The sequence below is a fragment of the Pyxicephalus adspersus genome, chromosome 2 (genome assembly GCF_032062135.1).
Source record: "Pyxicephalus adspersus chromosome 2, UCB_Pads_2.0, whole genome shotgun sequence".
Lineage (NCBI taxonomy): Eukaryota > Metazoa > Chordata > Amphibia > Anura > Pyxicephalidae > Pyxicephalus > Pyxicephalus adspersus.
Window position 1 is genome coordinate 110,585,481 of NC_092859.1, and position 21,297 is coordinate 110,606,777.

Sequence of the window (21,297 nt, forward strand, 5' to 3'; positions counted from 1 at the left end):
CTGGCTTCTGACATAATACTGAAGAGTGCTCTCCTGTCATAATATATTTTCTGTGTATAAACATGGCTGGACTGATATTGTTCCTCTGTATCAGATATGACTGTATGATGTTATAGTATTGTATGCTGGCTGTATTTGTGCTATTTTGGTGAAACCTCCCCTCTTATACCCCCCTCTCCCCCCTTTTTCTCTTCTGTATCCCTCTCCCTTTTGTTTTTGTTATAAAAATGTAATAAACATTGATTAAACATAAAAATCAAACTGCATAAAAGTCATGGTCAAGTGCACTGAATGACAACTGAATGAGTCTTGTACATACAAGTGTGCACATTTCTAATCAAAAGACAGACTAAAACGCATCTCCAACTGATTACTAAAATAAAAAGATAGCCCAACTATAAAATGTGCTTTTACTTTAGAACAAGAAGACGAACATGGTCCCATTGGTTCCTCAGGAAGTGTCTGTGTTTTTTCCGGCTCTGGATTAACAATCTGGAAAAAATGAAAACAATAGGTCTCCATAGCTAAATCCCAGTTTATGTAAGACTAATGTAACAACTAATCAGCTTTGTTTTGCTTTATTTACTTATGAATTAAACAAATGTAATTTTATTAACCAGATTCAGGCACTTATTTCACCTGCATGATAATAATAAAAAAGGAAAACTATGAAAACTAATATCAACCAGTCAAAAAGAATCCATAATTCTGGGGATTACTATAGTGAAAATCCACTGCATTGCCCACTTCATACCACAAATAGACTGAGTTCAATATCAATTACATTTTTCTGATCTTTAGGTGAAGAATAAAACAACTATTTACTTTCAAGGTAAACAAGATACGTCTAGGTCAGCCAGGGGTTTATAGGGGTTCCTTTAGCTGTGGTTCACTGTTCTCCTGACGGATGGTGTTCCAGGTCTAACACTACATTGTAGAACCACAACCATGAAACTAATAAACTTTTTAGCTATCTAGAAGGGTGGCATTCAGACCATCACTGTAAGGGGAACATTCTTCACACTGGGCACCACTGGTAAGGAGCTATTTCCCAATAATCCCAGTTTAAAATATTTTAGGGGTTCCTTGATACCTGAAAAACATTTTAAAGCCTCCTCAGGGGTAAAAAGGCTGAGAAAGAGAGATCTAGACTAGTACCAGAAGAAACAACTTTCAGCCTTCTAAACCTTATCCTTTTATAATGCTCTGTAGGTTCTGTTTGTTAATATAGCAACATTAACTTGTATGCTGTAATGAGTGCTACTCCTGAAAATGGTGTCACGTTTCAGCTAAAACATAAAATCCAAAAAAAACGGATATTTTGTTGGAGTATCTTTCTTCTCCGACACAGAATTTTCATATAACCCCTTACATACTACATGTCTTACCTCTTCAGCTTGTGTTTTTACTGTTGTTTTGCTCTCAGAACAAATTGTTTCTATCAGCTCTTGTAAAATTTGAGGGAAGTCATCAAATGTGTTAACAATGAATATGTCATCCAGATTACGATGCATCATGATACTTCTCAGCTCATCCAAATCTGCAGCACCCACTCCCACAGCAATCATACGGATCCCTAAACAAATTGGGCAATAAACATTTAAAAACAATTGACTTAGTTGAAAGCTTCCTGTTTTGTAAAGTTTGGTGCTAAATCATTTCATATTCATATTATCAAATAAGGAACTTGCTGAGATAAGTAATAATGTGGTCATTTTGCACTTCTATGCACATTAACTAATACATTTAAAATTAAATTGCTGTAATTTTGCTGCAAGTTGCTTATTTCTCTAATTCTCCTAAATTGTTTGCCCTCCAGCTTGCAAAGTGTTTATCTGAATGATGTGATTTTGAAATGTAATGAAAGCTAAAACAGGATAAGGCATAGTAAGCACAAAATGTTAAATAAATTTCTTTACATGCATGCAAGTCAAGCTAGGTGCACATGTTTGTGATGTTTCAAAACTAAAGGCAAGCTCGTGAGAACTTGAATTCTGCCTGCAAATCCATCTGCTTTCTAACATCTATGGACAGATTACTCAATAATATGATACTCAATTTAAAAATATTAAGTCAAAAGTTTTACCAAAGCAAAAAGTACTTTAAATGACATATATTTTCCAGATATGTTTCCTTAGATATAGGCAATATTTGGTCAATATTGTATATGTATGTGTAGCGTAATATATACAATACCTAAAGCATGAGCCACTCTGGATGGCTGCATAACATTGTCCTGAGACCGTCCGTCAGTTATCAACAATATCAGATGAGGAGATTCTGGCCTCATTCCTTTAGACACCTGGAAGAGCTCCTTCAGTACATGCCCAATACCTCGTCCTAAACAGCAGAGATGTACAACGTTTAGATTTTTTAACACCCCACTTATGGCACAGACAGATCATGACACTTTTTTCTTCTGTGGTAGCTACATCATTTTTGTAGTATAATTAGTAACATAAATATGCTACTCACCTGTATTAGTATTTCCTCCAAAATATTGCATGCTTCTTATAGATTTTAAAACAGAATTCCTGTCCTTATTTTGGTTCAAATAAAATTCTGTTCTTGGTTCTTCACTGTATTGAACAATAGCAATCTAATAAACAATAGGTGATATCAATGTAAAACATTATAAAGTAACAATATTCCTGCCTAACCAAGGAAATTTAGATAGATAACATTGTATGGTGTGTATGTTGTGAAAAAATTTAGAAATAGGGCAAGGATCATTGCTTGCTGGTCAATACAATTAAAAACCATGGGCATTACCATTGGGGTGTCTTAGTCCTTTTTACTATACCCCATTCTGCTCCTCTGGGAAGGTATTCCGCAAGATTTTGCAGTGCATATTTGAAAATGTGTGTCCATTCAGCCTAAAAGATCATTTGTGAGGTCAGGTACAAGAGCTGCAAATGTAAGCATATCGCTCTACTGCATGTGTGGAAGTACCAGATCATAAATACAGTTATTAGAACATATTCATGTACTGCAACTTATCATACCTGTGTCCCTTGGGGTCCAATCTTGGGAAAATAGGAAACAATTCTATATAGGAAGTCTTTGACTTTGTTAAAATTGCTAGGTCCAATGCTTGAAGACTCATCCACAAGAAACACTATATCACCTTTCAGCTTTGAACAGACTAAAGAAACATAATATATTATTTTTGAATGTATTCACTAAAAAAAAAACATATTGAAGTGTATATTAAATCAATATCTAAGCACAAACCGAAGATGCTTGTTTTGCTGTACACTGTCAGAGTTGCAAATCATTTTTTTTTTGCATGTCTGATATGTAATGCAAATTATGGAAATATGCTGATCTTGTAAAATCAAAAATCCAAATTTACTTCCAAAATCTAAAATCTTTATTTAAACTTAAGCCTAATCCCAGCCATTTAAAAATGTGTATAGAGTAGAAAAATGTAATGTAATGTAATTAAAAGTAAATGAGACAAAATCTCTCAGGCAGGGAGAAAAAAAAGACAGATGTTTTAATCCAATGTCACAATTTGTCCACAACTAAATAAAACATTCAATATATTGGAAAATATATAATTTTTGTAATGGGTAAATAGGCTTCTGGTACAGAAATATGCACAGATATTTACTTGGCTCGGAAACATATGCCGTTGTTCCTCTTGCCGCAGAGCTGGTATATTTGGCAGGCTCTGGTGGGGGACTTGGCCGTGGATACTCAATAGGTCTCATCGTTGTTGTCCTTTCATTTGTTGTTGTCAGCCTAGGTCCATGAACAGTAGGGAAAGTAATGGGTTTACCCACTGGTCTGACTGTAGGGACAGAAGAATGTGTGATTAGGCAAACTGCAATCTGACACTTTGCAAATACCAGTCAGACCAGCCAGTCTCAAATTATGAGATGTTTTAGATAATAATATATGTTTTAGTAATTTTCTGTTTTGGTGGATCATGCTACATGTTTTACACAAAAACTTTCTAAACAGTCTAAACAATGTTGCATACCTACACTACAATACAAACTATATCTATACATTCCATATCACCAGAAAATTTTTTTAAATGTTTCATTTTAAATGCAAAAAGACTAGCCTGCAGAAGTTATAATGGGAAAGTCAATAGTCTCTAAAAACAAAATAGCAGCTGACATAACTATAGAGATTATACAGCTGTTTATTCTTTGCATGTTTAGATATCACTTGCTGTTCTCAAAAACTGCCAAATCTCCATTCTAGGTATTGCCAAATGTTTTCCCAGAGGTTTCTGCAAAAAGCTAAAGATTTTGATAATATTTTAGTTATGGTAAAGTGCACTGGAGTCAATAGGGCAGGCAAATTAAGACATTTTTAGGTGTGTAATGGGCAATAACTTACTCCTGAGTGTTATAGAAGCTCCCATTAACTAATTAAATAATTATTCTAAACATTTTATTGTGCCAAATAACCCTTCATTAGCTTCATTATTATTAAGGCTTTACATTTTTTTAGCCTGAAAAAAATAAAATAAAAAAGGTAAAGCAGCTGTTTACAAATAATGATTATTATATTACAAAAAACCCACAAACATAAAAAAAAACTAATTTGAGCATATTCATAAAGCAGTAAATGTGACATTGATTACATATTTATTCCAGGTGAACCTTCCTGGTGCACATATTTTACAAGGCATAAAGGCATAACAAACTACCTGTGAATGGTTGGTGAACATCTCATATACCACTTTATAAATATTATTATTAATATTATTATTATTATTATTAATAATAATAAACAGGATTTATATAGCACCAACATATTATGCAAAATAATATGTGTAATGTGTAATATAAATTGTGTAATATAAATTAAACTATTCTAATTACAATACCCCCAAAAAACAAAGAGGATCAATAGCTGAACTGATCATTTTTCACTACAATCAGTTCAGCGGAAATGACTGGTTATGCCTTCTTGGTGTCAATTCTGTTATTTTCTGGTGTATTCAATCATGTCTATCTCTTAGAACTGAATTACAGAAATGCAATGCAGATTTTTTTAAAATAGACCTGATACTGCATTTTGTTGTCTAGGGTCTATGGGGAAGGAAACATTTTTATAGTACATCGTACTAATGAGTTTATTAGCAATAAAATAAAATAAAAACTTACGCATGGTTTGGCTTATTACCCTTTCAGGACCTTCCATCTCTCCAAAAAGTGGTTTTATTGTAAAAACATAGGTTTTTCCATACTGCAATCCACTTAGTCGGAAAGACCTGTATGATCCAGCCAACTGCTCTACAGATGAATCTGCCTCTAAGGAATTAAAAATATTGTTTAGACATTTTTCTGTTTGTTGCATGTTTGTATAAATAACATGTGATTTAATGTGATGAAGTTGTATGATTATACTGTTATAAAAATGCTAATCTATGTTTTATACACGATGATAATGCTTCCAAATTAAACTTTCAAAAACAGCTAACTTTAAACTTACCCAATAAAAAAAAACACAGACAATATAGTGCTAAAAGCTAAAATGTAGGTAAAGGTAAACATGCATATTGTATTAATCATACAACACTTACGGGAAGAAATCCTCCATGATAAAAGATAAGATGTTGCACCCGTTACTCCAGTCCAGCTCAGTAATACAGTGTCGCCAGTGGTTTCTTTAATTTCAAATGAGTCTACTTTGGGTAGATCCACTTCAATAGCAAAAAAAATATTGACATATAAGACATTTTTAAGGAAAACAGAACCTAAAAGTTTTTTAGAATATAGGTTCTCTAAATAAATTTGCACACATAAAAATGAACTCTTAATACCCTTTTGTGGATTCTACTCTGTCTAGTTTGTGGTAGCTGCCATCATTCCAAATTCTTCTCTGCCCCTTATATGTAAGATTGAAGTTGGAGCATCTTGGTTCCAGTTTTTACACATTACAGTCCAGTCACCCATCTCTTCCTATTGTATTTACTTTTTTGAAAAAAAAGATGAGGAATATAAACCTGTTGAAAGGTTTTCGTTCATGGTAAAACATGCTGACATGGCCATTCCAGGTCACAAGCCTTTCACTTAAAGCAATTTCTCTTTAAGTCCTGAAGAAGTGGGTGGCTTGATCCCACAGACCGTTTGGCTGTATGTATCAGTACTTTAATCAACATATTTTACAATGATCAAATTAACAATTATCTGTTATGTATCCTTCAAACAATGGGCCTGATATATGAAAGCTCTCCATGACTGGAGAGGATACACTTTCAACAGTAAAACTGGGTGATCCAGCAAACCTGGAATGGATTTGGTCCAGGATTGAAATAAATAGCAAATGGAGAGCCTTGGAGAGCTTAAGTAAATCAGGCCCAATGTTTATTAAGGCAGCATTCTAGGACCACAAGCAGGTCCCCACTGAGTGTGCTTAGCGCACACATAACATAAAATGGGGAAAACTCATATCCATCCAGCGAAAGCCTACACCTTCTGGATGATCTTATCTATAGATTGAGACACCAGAACTTTAAAACTTAACCCTTTTCTCACAAGAAAGGGTGTCTTCGCCATAGTTAACACAGACATTATTTTAAAACCTTTATACAGCTTTTGCATGAGTTCTTAGGCATTAATAAAAGTGTTTTAAACCAGGTCAAATGGTAGAATAAAACTTACATTAAAGCTCCAACAATGCCCATAAATGCTTGCAAACCTCCTATTTATTTAAGTGGGTCTTACAAGCATTTATGAGTGTTTTTAGGTGTTTTCAGGTATTTGTGGGCATTTGTAAGTGTTTATAGGCATTTTAGCTGTCCAGGCTGAACTTTAACTGAAAATGTAGAATCCAAAAATGAACCAGTGTGTCCTGGCACATTGGAATGAATGGGAATTTCAAACATGGACTTTTAAATACTGCAGGCAAAGCAGCCAATGAAAGCTAATCCTTTTAAAATTCTGTTTTTTTTCATAATCATCTGTCCCTTGTATAAACCAAATTTTTACCTTGCCTTTTCACTGTCAGTTTTCATTGCTTTTGATTATGTGATGTTTTTCAGTACTTAGTTCACAGCTCATGACATATTTTCTGATTTTACCACGTATTAAAAGATTTATCTTGTCAACTCACACGTTTTTGCTGTGAGAAGAACAGGACTTCCCTCTCTGTTTCCAACAATGGAAGACACATGGATGTTATAAGTGGCACTTTCCTTTAGATCAGGTATAGTGAAAAATGAAGCATCTGCAGAGACAATTTTTGAGTTTCTAGCTCCACCTAGAGGAATTAAAACAGAATATGTTTACAAAGGCAGCAATTTATTTTAATATTAAATAAACCTTAAATATAAATAAAAATTATTTGTATAAATTACTGGCTGTACCATGTGCGAATGCAAATTAGACATTGCACATTTTAAAGCTCTAACCTAAGGTTCAGAAGTGTATTTTTGTTCTCCATACCCATCAACATACTAGACTACACTGTACTAGACATTGGTACAGAATACAAAGTAATGTAAATAAAAGTATTTTGTTGTACCCATAACTTAATAAACTAGCATTTATGCTTTACATATATAGATCTAAATATGGTAATTAAATAACAAAATCTTACCAGCAAAGGGAACCCATGATATTTTATAATGAGTTATTCCAGGTGTTTTCTTCCAGGACAGTTTGAGAGTGTTAACTCCAGTATCAATTACCTGCAGGTCCTTAACTGGAAGTAGCTGAACAGGATTGGAATCTGTAAAGAGACGGGGAATATTCAATAGGCTGAAATTTGACATCAGAAAATTTGTGTTACTACTACCTCATGATGCAAAAAAATATTTGGGTTTTCCGCTTTTTATTGCCAACTTGAACTAAAAAAATAATTTTCAGCAGCACAGGCGGGCTTATTCTAAATACACACTCCTGCTGTGTAGTGCTTTTTTAGTAAATCTAGAGTTAGGTATCAGTACTATGTGTAAGTCTATAAGTCTATAGCTTTGCATTTTTTTTTACAATTATTATAAATAGTATATATGAGAATAAAAGAAACACCACCCAGCTGTGACAGATTTTAAATTTGGCAAAACTGAACTTTCAGTTTTGCCAAATTCAAAGTCCCATATCAACCAGGTGGTGTTTCTTTTATTCCTATATATGTCAGTCTATTTTTGGGATATTGCATTTGATTCCACCAAGCTCAGATTAGAGTCCCTGTTATCTATTTGTTATTATTAATAGTAAAAAGATCCAGTCAAATTACGTTCAAAGAGAATTATTCATAAACATACTGTTATCCAGTTTCTATGATGTTGCATTAAATTGATAGATAAGAAAATAGATGATGTTGCTTACCTGTGGTTTGAATGAGGGTGGCTGGAGGCCCTTCAGTGTTGCTATAAACCGCCTGCACATTCACTATGTACCTGGTGTTTGGTTGTAGGTTTGTTAAGTGATATGATCTGATTGTGGGTGCCAGATATTGGCTTTTGGGGGTCTCTGTAAGTAGTAAAAATACATTAACCATTATTGCAAAAAAAAAAAACATGACTCAATGAAGAAATAATATATTTCTAATCAATGAATAATATTAAACAATAGTTGCAAAATGTAAGTCAAATAAATACAGAAAAGTATAAATAGGATAAGCAACACAACCTGATGACGCAGGGCTCCAGGACACTTTATATTCGGTGGCTCCAATGGTTGAGCTCCAGGCTAGTGATATGGAAGTACTGGTGTACCCAGTCACTTTGAAGTTAGATACGTATCCAAGAGGTGCTGCACAACATAACAAGGTAAATTATGTAAAATTATTTAGAAAAGTTAATCTATACCAGTCTTCAAACATATATGATGTTACAATGTCAGGGTATGCAGTTCAATAGATGAAACAGAACAGACCTAATGCAAGGTTAATTGAAATTAGAAGTTCAAGCTGAGCACTATAGCAACAAATATATAAGTAGAGGTTAACATAGCAAAGACAAAAACATCACACAGAATGAGCGAACAATTACTATGTCCTAAACACCAGAAACTCACAAGGAGTGGGAAGAGGTAACTCTGTGTAGGTTTAACACCTTTGACACAGGGATCGCATAGGATTGGGACTCCAGGCTGTCATGGGGACATAAAGTAAAAGATAGGACAAGCATCACCAAATGACCAAATGGGATGCTGTTCACGCAAGAGAACCTATCACAGTGTGTTTGAGAAAAATCTGAGGAAAAAGTCCAAATAGATACAATGTGGTCTGGTGATTTGCATTTAATTTCAGCTGTCTATATTTGTAGATTGGTTGCACAGGACTGAGCAGTGCACCATGGGGGAAGGTTACAATCTCCTACTTTGATTTACCAAATATTTACAGGGAGCTCCAATACAGAGGTGGAGTAGCATGGGGAGAAGGTGGTTATAAACAGCAAATGGGTTGTTCTTACAAGAGAACCTGTAATTGTGCTGTGAATGGGTAAACTGATAGATTTCCTTTCTAGGCTTTTCATTTTTTAATAATTTTACTCCCTGTTTGAATTGTCAATTTTGTAGCACATTTACCTTAAGACAAATAAGAAACTGAATAATAAGCTGAATTTAGAATGCATGTAAATGTATAGATTATGAGATATGTCTTCAGGTAATATGAATACCATCCACTTAACTGTAAAATGTGATGCTAGGTCTTGATACTTGTATATATTTAATATATTTTCTGCCATGATAGCTAAACTTTAACAATTTCACAATAATAGTTTACTGTCATTTACTAAATGTTGCATGATATTTCAAATGTACTAAGCTTTATAGCTCCAAAGTCAAGTTGATGGCTATACTGTATGGACTATTATATTTATTCAATGCAGTATCATACCGTTCCTTTGAACACCTCCCCCTTCCTGTGTACTAAGGATTTTTAATAAGAGCTAACACCCACTCTATAGTCTAAAAGGCAATCCAAGTTTATAAATTATGTTATAAGCACATTCAAAGAACAAGTAAAGCACATAAACAAAAAAGCCAAATCCAAAAGACCAAATTTAACACCTAATTTAGACACTTAATTTGAGGCACAATATTTTGTAATTTCTGCAGCTAAGTCGAGGCAAAACAAAGGTGGTAAACCAGAGCAATCATTAACAAGAAAATGTTGTCATCCCAGGAAGCTCAGTAAAAGGAACTTGTAGCAAAGGCAATGGGCCTGATTTATTAAAGCTCTCCAAGGCTGGAGAGCATACACTTTCATCAGTGAACCTGGGTCATCCAGCACACCTGCAATGGATTTCTTAAAGTCATTTGCAATTTGTTTTGCAAATGTTTTCAATCCTGCACCAGATCCCTTCCAGTTTTTTGTATAACTTGGGTTCGCTGATAAAAGTGTATCCTCTCCAGTCTTGAGGAGCTTTAATAAATAAGGCCCAGTGAGTTTGATTCTCAATATAACAACACTGTGGTGCATCTGTGTTATCTAAAATCTGAATCATACGTACATGTTCTGGCAGTGGTGGAGATGCCTGGTCCAACAGCAGAACCAAAAAGCACATACAATGAGATGACATACTCTGTGTTATGTACCAGATTTTTAAGTTCATAAGATGTAAGTGTACTGTTCAGAGCCAGTTGGCGTGGACGATCTTTGCCAAAAAAATCTAAGGGTGTAAAACAAAAGTAAAATGTGATCTTTTGATAGCTAATAATAAAAGAAAATGTTTTCTAATTGATAGACGTAATAAAGGTGCAATTGACATATTAAATACTCGCACATATAAAAATGTTGAAGGAAGGAATTGGAGGAAAAGAAGGAATTAAGTTTAGAATAATATGATTAGTCTTTCAGTGGACAAACGTGGGTTACTCTTGAGGTTCTGTCCTAATAATACTTATAGGTTACAATCTGTTCACAACCACCTTCTCTGTAGTAAAGGGTATTGGCACCTTGCAAGGAAGTATTTACTCAATAGATGCAATAAAAAATCACTTTGCAAAGAAAATTTAATTACATGCATGGAATAGAAACATGATTTCTGCTCTGCATGTTGATGGATAAAGTCAGTAAAACTTCACCTGAGTCATTATATTAATATCACAGTGATAACAGGTCCAGGAACCAGCCACTGCTGCATCCCCCAGAGCTACCCTTGCCACTGAGTCTTCTAGGTCAACTACAATCTGTTTGGCATTTGGGTGGCCATTGCTGATGTAAGTCCATGTGCTGTTCAGTGTAAACAAATGCCACCAGACACAAGACAAACATTTTCTTTGGCGAAGGAGACTTTTGTATGTTTCTTCTATCAAAAACCTTACCTCCTGGTGACTTTGATTTTTGTGTTTGATTCTGCAATAAGTTGGCAAGAAGTGCATGTTAAAGGGGAAACATTGTAGTAAAAAAAAATATACATTTCAAAAGTATTTTTTGGAAACTATGATAAAGTGCATTATAGTATTTTATATTTATTATTTGAGTCAGGTGCAGGTTTACACTTTTGAAGAAAGCCTGCTGTTTACAAAGTTGAGGAGATCAAGCAGGCAGACATTAAGGAGAGAAGTTATTTTCCTGATCAGATAACTCAGTTTGACTTTTTAAGGAAAATCTGAAAATAAACAAGCCACAAAGCAGGAAGTCTGTTTTGTCTTTTTATGTAATTCACTGGACTCTGTGATGCTTTGTAATGTATTTTAAATGAACATAACTAAAATGAAAAAAACAAAACAAATGTATCAACAATTATAAAAAGAAATAATTTCAGACATGATAATACATAGTTAAACCTGGTATGGATTCAATGGACTACTGGCTGCCTTTCATTTTTTTTTTACAACCAATTTAAAATCACTTGAGACAATGGCAAATTAGTTTGGATCCAGAGAAACTGACCCTCTGATGGGGGTCAGTCAAAAACAATTCAAGCTTAAAATCCTATAAATAATCTTCCATCAGTAAGGGCAAATGCCATACACCAAGACAATGAGTGTAAAATATTGGTTAGAGCAGACAGCTATCTTCTCCATGGAAAAGCAGGGCTCCTACACTGTTACAAAATCTGACATCTTATCACAGATCACAGTTAAATTAATTTATACCATGGCGGAAATATGTGGGCTGAATTGCTGACTTTTATAATATTACCTGCTTAATACCTGACCCAAAACAAATAGTGAAATCTGCTGACTTTATTGGCTTCCTATTTGTTCTGGGCCTTTGTAGTAAAACAGCCAATTAAATGGTATCTGAAGCATAGAAAATTAGCAAACCATGTTTCTGGTAATGCAGCAGTACATAATCACTGGACATAGTTATGGTATGACTGTAAAAAAATTACGGTAGCTGTTTGATATTTTTCTATGTATTTTATGTACATTCTTTACCTGGTGTGGGGCCCCATGCTATCCTATATCCAGTAGCACCTGGGACTGCATTCCATGTGATCAGTGCTGTACTAATGGACACTGTGCTCACTTTAAGACTTTGCACTGAACTTGAGGCCACTAGAAAAAAAAACAGAAACTACATATAAAACAGACAAATATAATAATTCATGTTTCTTTATATTTATCTCGTTTCTTAATATTTAGTAAATGCTTGTAAGAATGCATTTAAAGTATATAATGAAGGTATATTGTATAGCTACTGAAGGCATACATTCACAAATAATAATTATGTCCTGCGACATTAATAATCCTGTAAATATCTTTATTAGTAGTTTTCCAATTAAGAGGCAGTTACTTGAGCAGGGAATTACAAGGTGCAGAATGCCCCCAACCAAGGGAATAATGTTTTAAATGTATGCCATATATACTCATGACAACCTATTGAAATAGAAAGTCATCCTGCAAACCTAAATACACATATTTTTTTTTTTTTAATTATATGTTGTGTCATGTTTGTATTAAAAGTTGAGTTACCTTTTAAGAACCCCTTGGAATAATTATGCCTCCAAAATCCAACCTAGGTGAACAATTATTTACTCAAAGTGTGATTTATTAGATGTAATAGACACATGTATAACTACATAGTGTGAAGCAGATTAGTTTAACACTTGACCTCCTAAACATTAATTACGACAAGAGCAAGCTTTAAAGATCTTGTTTCTTCTTTTTTTTATAATATGTTTCCAGACAATTCAGAGAAAGTACTGTGCCGAAATTATGATTACAGTTGCAGTCATGAAATCAACCAGATAGATGAACTTAGGAGTTCAATGATGTTTCTTTTTATCACAAATGTACATTTGTTTGAGCAATGGGGGACCACAGTTGCCTAAGTTAGAATTGTTGTGAATGCATCACAAAATTTACAAATAAAATACTTACAAGTTGTTGCTTTAGAAGAAACAACAGGGCCTTCAACGTCAACAAAGATGGGGTTGATTGTTACAATATATTCTATGTCTGGCTGCAGCCCTTGAATCATATATTGATTGTAGCTATCTGCCAAGTTAATGTTTTGGTCATATCCCTCTATATGGGTAAAAAAAACATTTTTTATTATTTTAGTGAAAAAAAACTGTACATGTTTCAACTATTTTGGTAGCACTGTATGTGCAAGCATGCAGGTTACAGGTGTCTCATCATCTCCTGTTTTGGTGACCCAATTTTGAATTTCCTAGCCCTTTCTATGTTTGTAAGAAAAATGGACTAAGACAAAAAGAGTGAATTACAATGGCAGGCACACAGACAGCAATACATACCTAAAAAAAAAGTATTAGAAGTTCTGTTATCTACTCTATCCAAATAATAAACAAAACAAGTTTAGTCATGCATGCATGTCACACAGCCAAGAAGGCTGTAGGGCTGCAAATGCAAAATGTTGTGAGAATTCATGCCTGCATGGACAATGGCAACCTGTTAACAATGATGGACAGCTATGTGTACATCTTCTCTCAGTTTTTTCGTCATCTAGAGGTGCTTCACCAATTGAGTATTCTGTGGAAGTGACAGTTGACTTCTAAATCCTAGATGGCAGTATGGGATCTAATTACAGCTGACAAAACTATGGCAATAAAAAATGTTAGAAATACTGGGTAGAGCTGGGGGGATTCTCCCCTATCCCAAGGTTAATAGGCGTAAATTCCAATGCCAGCCCATAGCAGGTAATACCAAAATGAGACTAAAGGAGAAAAAACAAAAGGGGGACTTTTTGGCATTTAAATACAATTTTACTGTTTATATAGATATCAATCATTCACAATGTAAAGAAACAGTATTTCTTTGGCCTATTTAGGCAACTGTACATAATATTCGTTGACTGCTTTCTTCAGGGGTGTTTGTGACAAGCAATTGTGCATCAGAAATATCAGCATACAATCTGCTGTCCTGCATCCCAGTTCCTGTTGCACAAACTTCATCCCTGTCTTTCTTATAATGAGATTGTTTTTTTTTGTTCCATCTCTTCAATGGGGAATATATGACCCTCGCATATTTGTCAAATACCCACATTTATGGCCATCCAGACATCTTATATTGTTTGTTGCGAACACCCCTAAGCAAGCCAGTCATGGTAAAACGCCCATCAGGAGACCTTGATCACTACATGGACAATTCACAGGTAGCATAATGCAAAATTTGCTCCTATGATGCAATAAGAACTATATATAAAGGGATTATTATGTATAGTTGCCTAAATAGGCCGAAGAAATACTGTTTGTTTACACTGTGTATAATTGATATCTATATTAACAGTAAAACTGTATTTAAATGCCCAAAAAGCCCCATTTTTTGTCTTTCCTATTACGGTCTTATTTTCACAATGAAAAATGTTGTTTGTTTTAATCTAGTGGCATATTTACTGTCATGTATTTATATTTATTGCAGTGGTTGTAGTAAATTACTTCTTGCTATGTGTAGCCAGTGACACAGCTGTGGGTCCAGTTCTGCTGTGGGCCCTTAGAATATGTTATACTTCCCTTAATAGGTCTTTCTGATTTACACCTAATGCTTCCAATAATCTCCACATCCTTCACTGCCTGGAGAACTGGCAATAACATGTTAATAAGACAGCAAGGTTTAGTACACGTCATTACTTTTTTCTCCACCTCCAGTCACCTCTGTACATATGTGGCAAAATTCAGCAAGACAGCAAGTAGTTCTACATATTAAGAAAAGTCTCCAATAGCACATTCTAAACAAGTTTAACCAAAACAGTTGTGTAACACATGATATTTTGTACAATAAGGCCTTAATGCATGAATTACTAGAATGAATTCTACATATGTTTATGCTAAGGAGGCACCCAACTATGGGATATCCATGCATAAGACTGCCTTGATGCCATCATGCCAATACAATGATTACTGGCATAGTAAATGAAAAGGTGTTTTTCTTTTTCTGAGTTCTTTTTAATTTCATGTTGAAGTACATGCAAATTCGGATACAAAGAGGCATTCATTCGGAAGTCAATGTTAAAGTATTATTACAAAACCTAAATGATTAATATGAATAAAATTTACATTATTTTCCCACCTCTACAAATATTTCATGACTTTCCCTATGTATTATTCTTAAAATTATTCTGTTGAGTTTCCTGAGCCACATTCCCGGTTCTCCCTGTAAAGCTACCATCCCCTGTGTTTTCTCTCAGGACTACAACATAATGTGCCACTACAGAAAGCATCAGCACATGAAATCTTGTAAAATTTCCATCAACTGGTAGGACAAAGCAGCATATATAATACAAATTATTAGACATGCATGCCCAATAAAGAACACCAATGCAATGCAACATATCATGAGGTTTGCAATGTACATGACCTTTATTGTACATGGACTGTTCAAGCCATAAAATGGAATTTTTGTGGAGTATTGTGAGGGCAGATTGGAAAAGTGGTGCATAAATACTGTTTCCGAGGCTCATCATGCAGATATGTAAATGCCGTTAACATTACTAAAACAAATTACATTAGCACATGCAGGAATTTAGTTCTACTTTGAAAAGTTGGGTATCAGTTTTATGTTCAGGAAAACATTGTTTTCTGTAGGAAGAAACTAGCATATGTTTTCATACCTGCAGACGACCAAGTAAGACGATATCCAGTAGCTCCTCGCACTTTAGTCCAGTAAGCCTGAATTGTTCCTGTTGTGATGTTCTGCAATGTCAAGCTTTTTACGGGAACCAGCTTTACTAAAAATAAGGAAAGTGTGGAGAAACATATACATTCTTTGATGCCAGCAATATAAGTCCAAAGCATAATACCATTAGATGAGAAATATATTATCACGGTAAATGTGTTCAAGAGAACCTAGCAATAGATTTATTCTTTACGTTAAGTGCAAGCACCCTAATTAATTTGCAACTTTAATACAAGTTTTATTTTAACATTTAAGGAAGGTACAGTATTTGTCTATTGATTACCTTGTACCGTACCTTGCAAGGTTCTAATGACATCATTCTAACCTAGGCCTGCTCGCTGGACTGAAGCTGTAAGATAGCTGTTAAATGATTAAAGGTATGGAGTTTTTTTAAATAATATTGCTGATGTACATTTTGGCATCCCGGGAATGTCTTCATGTCAATTGTACAGTCACTGGACAGTCACTTCAACATTTCAAAGAATGGTAATAACCTCTGTACAGTTTTTTTTTTATGCTTTATAATTATACTGTTCTGGTATGATGTTGATATGCCATGAACCTATTCAGCAGACCTGTAAGGTTACTTCAAGTAACTTCTACTTTAGCAACTATAAATCTATAGTGTAAATCTGCATAGACTACAATATACTATAATATTCATTTGAGCATTATGTATTTTTTTAAACCGGATGTCTAGAACCATAGGGGATTAAACAACACTGATGACAAGTCAGTTTTAGGAAATAAGACACTTCTGTCACTTAGACCATGGCACTGGTATCTTTGGGTTCAAAATATTAGGTTTTCAACAGAGTATCCCTGCACATGAGAGTTTATTATGTAGACAAGATAGAAGAAAAGGTAAGGTATGTTCATATCAGCAAATAGTTAAAAACACACGACTTAGACCCTTATATATGCACACCATTATATAAGCTTGGTTACATTTTGGTTTTGGCATGCCAAAGGGGCAATATTATTTTTGTCATTGCAGTTAATTATTGCTTTTTGTTCTACTGATGGCAAAAACACATTTAACAGATCATATTTTGATTCTACAACAAAAGTTTTAGAATTGTATTAATAACTAGTGTACAATTACTGAAAATAATGTTTTCTTCAAACAATGTATTCACTTTGTAGGTCACAATATTTACTGCCTTCACATTCTACTTAGGTTAGGTTTTTTACTTACATGTACGTCCCACTGCAGATACGGGCTCACTTGGACCTTGTGGGTACACAGCATATATACTGACAGTGTATTCTTTGTCTTCTTCTAAATTGTCAATATTGTGTGAGGAAACATCTCCCTTTAAATTTTGTTCATATGTAAATCCAGGTCTGTTAGCTAAGAGAGATAACGTAAGCTTATTGGAGGAAACATATTTCTATGTCAAAGTAGAGGCGTTGTTAAAAGTAATAGAAATGAATACATTCACATTCTACATCCAAAGAAGCATCTTGCTGCTACCAGGTTTCCTCATGTGAGCAAGAGAATAGGTAACCTAGGTCATATAATCTGTGCCTATCATAAGCAATATTATATTAAAATAAATAACTAAGCCAGAAAAGCCTGTGTAATAAAGTAAAAGTTGATAGAGAGGAAGAATTTTTACCAGTAAGCAATGTAATGACAACTTTTACGCAGAGCTTTTACATGATTTGTCAATTTGAAAACTCTAAATCACAAACTAACTATTACAGATAATTATATGAACAATTAACAAATAATATACTTCTAGTTCAGATAATGGCACATTCCTACATGGTGTAGTATTAGTATTTCAATACATTGTGCTACTTACATCGTGGGATATAGATCTTGTAGCCTTCCAATTTTCCTAAAGGGGGAGTCCAAGCTACTTTTAAACCAAAAAGCCCTTCTTCTATAACTCGAAAATTGGTTACAGGAGGCACAGCAGCTTTCAAATAAAAATAAAACGGAATACAAATTTATTTTTGTTACTGTATTGAATAATCTACAGAATTACAACAACACTATCATGTTACAAACAAGTTTTGAATTCTTAGTATTAAATAAATGGTATATATGGTAAAATTGTTAAATCGTACATTTACAATAGCAGTGGTACCTAAATGCATATAAATATTTAGTCATGATCCCTACTTCAAACTGGTAAAATGTAATAGGTATGGTACACGCCTAAGGAAAATAAAAAACAACTATATCTATATTATAACCTGGGGAATTTGCCAATATCAGTGCCCTGCAGTTAATGCAGACAGAAGGTAGTGTAAGTATATAAATAATAAAATACAAATAGAATTAAAGTAGGCTCATCATGAGAGAAATACAGGGCTGTCATTGCTGACCACTTCCTAAAATGGCAGTTGCATGGCAATTATGCTGACCCTTGGCTTGGCAGATTAGCATATTTTAAAATTAATTAGGTTTTAGGTAGCAAATGGCAGAACAGTGCTAGCTGGTGACAGTGACATGGTTATAGGAATTAATACTTCTATATACTAATATAATGTTGGAGTCTATAGTTAGATAAATGCGGGGGGGGGGGCTAATTGTACCATTCAATTTAAAAGGGTTTTAATGATTAATTAAGTTTTCCATGACCAAAAAAAATGAATGTCTAGTGTTTTTCAAGACTAGGAAGCTGTGTTACTAAGCAGAGAAGTTCCCATGAATTTGTTAGATAAAATATTGTAGTCAAATGTAATCTCCATCCAGTGTAGCTAACTCTTTCTAGATATTTCCAAGCAATCCTTACAGAGGATATGCATTTCCCTGTATCATTACATAATATTTTCCTAAACAGGAGTAAAACTAAAGATAATGCAAGCCTGTCTTGACTTTAGGAAAGCAAATTTACAGCAAATTGGACTATGCTTTATGAAGATTTTGTTGGCCTTTTCTCTGAATTATCTGTGAGTACATGGTTTTGTGTATGCAGGTTTTTATTTATTTAATCATTTTTTCTATTAGTTCAACGAATAACTATGTTAAATGCTATAATCTATAACACAGAATTGTTGCATAGTGTTTTGCAAAATATATAATAATATACTATTTATATAAATAGCAATGGGATTCATGAATTTATAACTTTAGAGGAACTTAAATATTACTGCTTAGCAAAAATTTTGTGTTAAAGTCAAAATAAATGAAAGCATAACTTACTTGTTTTCCCTCTAATTGTGGCTGAATCCCCAATGACATTAGGGTATGTGGCAAGCACAGTGAATAAATATTCAGTTGTTGGCTTGAGATCCGTCACTAAAACTGTATGTATGTCTTTGTCCAACATAATCTGACAAAAAAGGAAATATTTAAAAAGATTTTCTTTGACATAACAATGTAAAACATAAACCAAAACAACCAAATGCTTCTTGTATCTTGTTTCAGCTACAGTGTAGGTTAGGAACTAAGTGAGATTGCTTTATAGGTTACACCCATCTGTCTGCTATAAGTCGCTACAACAGACTAAATTCATATGTGGAACAATAAAACTGCTGCAAAAATTTGCAGTGAAATATCTAAATTAAATATTTCTAGGAGATAATCACACACCTGTCTGTATAAATTAAATCAGTTTTTCACCGACTTACATAGGTGCATTCTTAGGCACCTTTAGTTTTTATAGAGTATGATAAATGTCAAGTTTTTTTATGTTTCCAAGTTAGAGTTAACCCTTTTGTATTGGTAATTATTGTCATCAACACAAATAAAATTTAACATGAGGGGTGATTTAACTTTCTAATGTGGAAATGTTTTGGAGGTAGTTTGACAGGGAAACTCTTCTTACAATGTAAGAATTCGGCTAACTTTCTGCTGCATCTCTGGTATGGCAAATTAAAAGGAAAATTCACTGATGGTTTATAGGCAGCAAAATAATAACCTAGTAGTAGGGTTTTAAATATATCTAGTCTAACCAAATCTAAATAACAAATTTGGCCTTTACCTACACTTTAACCTTTCAATCAATAGTTGCTGCTAGGCAAATCAAATCAAAGGAACCTAAAAAAATTTTAATTTACCTTCTAATTTGGTAAATTGAAAACTGGCTGATACATTTTGATTTCTCTTTTGAATTTTGAAAATTTTGGTAATATGCATCTCGGGCTGGTCCAGGTCAGAGCTGTGCCCTGGCCTGAGCCCTGGACCATGTCTCCTGTATGGATCACAGGCTCAGGCGGTGGGTGGGTTTTGTCTCCAGACACAACCCACCCACTCTCCCATCGCAGCCTCAGACCTGCGATGGGAGAGTGGGGGGGTTCTGGCATAATGATGTCACTCTGGGGGAAGTTTTTTCAAATTTCAGTGACACAGTTCTCCGCACATGCGCGGTCCGGAGTCAGTAAATTCAGTGGGCCATGAGCTCAAAAAGGCGACCACTAAACTAATAAGTCGTGACAAGTCCTTTGACAGGTATATTTATGTGAGCCAGCTCTTCACCTCTTACCTGTTTCTGGTCATATGTGTTAAGACGTCCTGAAGGTGTGAGTGAATTCAGGACAACTTGGTACCCGGTAACATCCCCTGTGGCAGGGCTCCAGGTAATGCGCATGGAACTATAACTTTCTTCACTCACAATCAAATCTCTTGGGCCAATAATTTTTTGACCTGAAATAAAAATGGACATGCTTTGTAAATGAAGCTACTTGAATAAACTAGTTTCTGGTGACTTTTTCAATTGCCCTAAAGTAATAAAGAATTCAGTGAGGCACTGTTTTAATGTTCCCATAACCACCATTGTAATGCTAAAGATATTACCAGTACTGCAAAATAACTTTATGAAGTTCTTACTGTATGTCTCTACATCAAAAGCAAAAAAACAAGTCTCCCTAGAATTACAACAGTATCAGACTCCCTGTGTCATCAAAGAATTGGAAATTCCAAATGTATCAAGGTTTAAGTTTCTTTTTTTTTCTGTGTCATAGAGCTGCTGTGACATTGGCATGACACATGCACAGCGAGGAATACACAAAGAAAATATGATTTACAAAAATCATAATCAACCTGAAATATAAACTAAGAATGTTTGTTTTACAACAACACAATAATTTACAGGGAAATTTAAAAAATTGTTTAACTTCAGAAAATTTATACATAGAAAACCTGAAAATGTTTTCTCAAACCCAGAGACAGTAGTTCACTATGCCAAATCAAAGTGTTGTAATGCTCTCCTTGTAAAAAAAACTACTCCTAAAAAAATCCCTAAATAGGCATAAAAAGTGAATGAACAGAAGCACTTATAATGTTTGGTGAACTGTTGTCGTGTGGTCATGCACCATATAATATGAATATATATAT

The 21,297-nt window shown here is 34.2% G+C and overlaps 1 protein-coding gene across 1 annotated transcript in view; it reads right to left on the reverse strand.

Moving 5' to 3' along the window:
• The window catches only part of LOC140322496 (uncharacterized), a 129,034-nt gene that overhangs the window by 100,521 nt on the left and 7,216 nt on the right, over positions 1-21,297 (reverse strand). Inside the window, 19 exon segments of the mRNA XM_072399057.1 lie at positions 1,389-1,576; positions 2,197-2,340; positions 2,476-2,599; positions 3,006-3,145; positions 3,617-3,796; positions 5,130-5,276; positions 5,549-5,668; positions 7,081-7,227; positions 7,567-7,698; positions 8,298-8,441; positions 8,601-8,723; positions 10,430-10,588; positions 12,306-12,425; positions 13,251-13,397; positions 15,940-16,056; positions 17,203-17,358; positions 17,816-17,932; positions 19,165-19,294; positions 20,447-20,607. Coding sequence (XP_072255158.1) covers positions 1,389-1,576; positions 2,197-2,340; positions 2,476-2,599; positions 3,006-3,145; positions 3,617-3,796; positions 5,130-5,276; positions 5,549-5,668; positions 7,081-7,227; positions 7,567-7,698; positions 8,298-8,441; positions 8,601-8,723; positions 10,430-10,588; positions 12,306-12,425; positions 13,251-13,397; positions 15,940-16,056; positions 17,203-17,358; positions 17,816-17,932; positions 19,165-19,294; positions 20,447-20,607 — 2,696 coding nt within the window.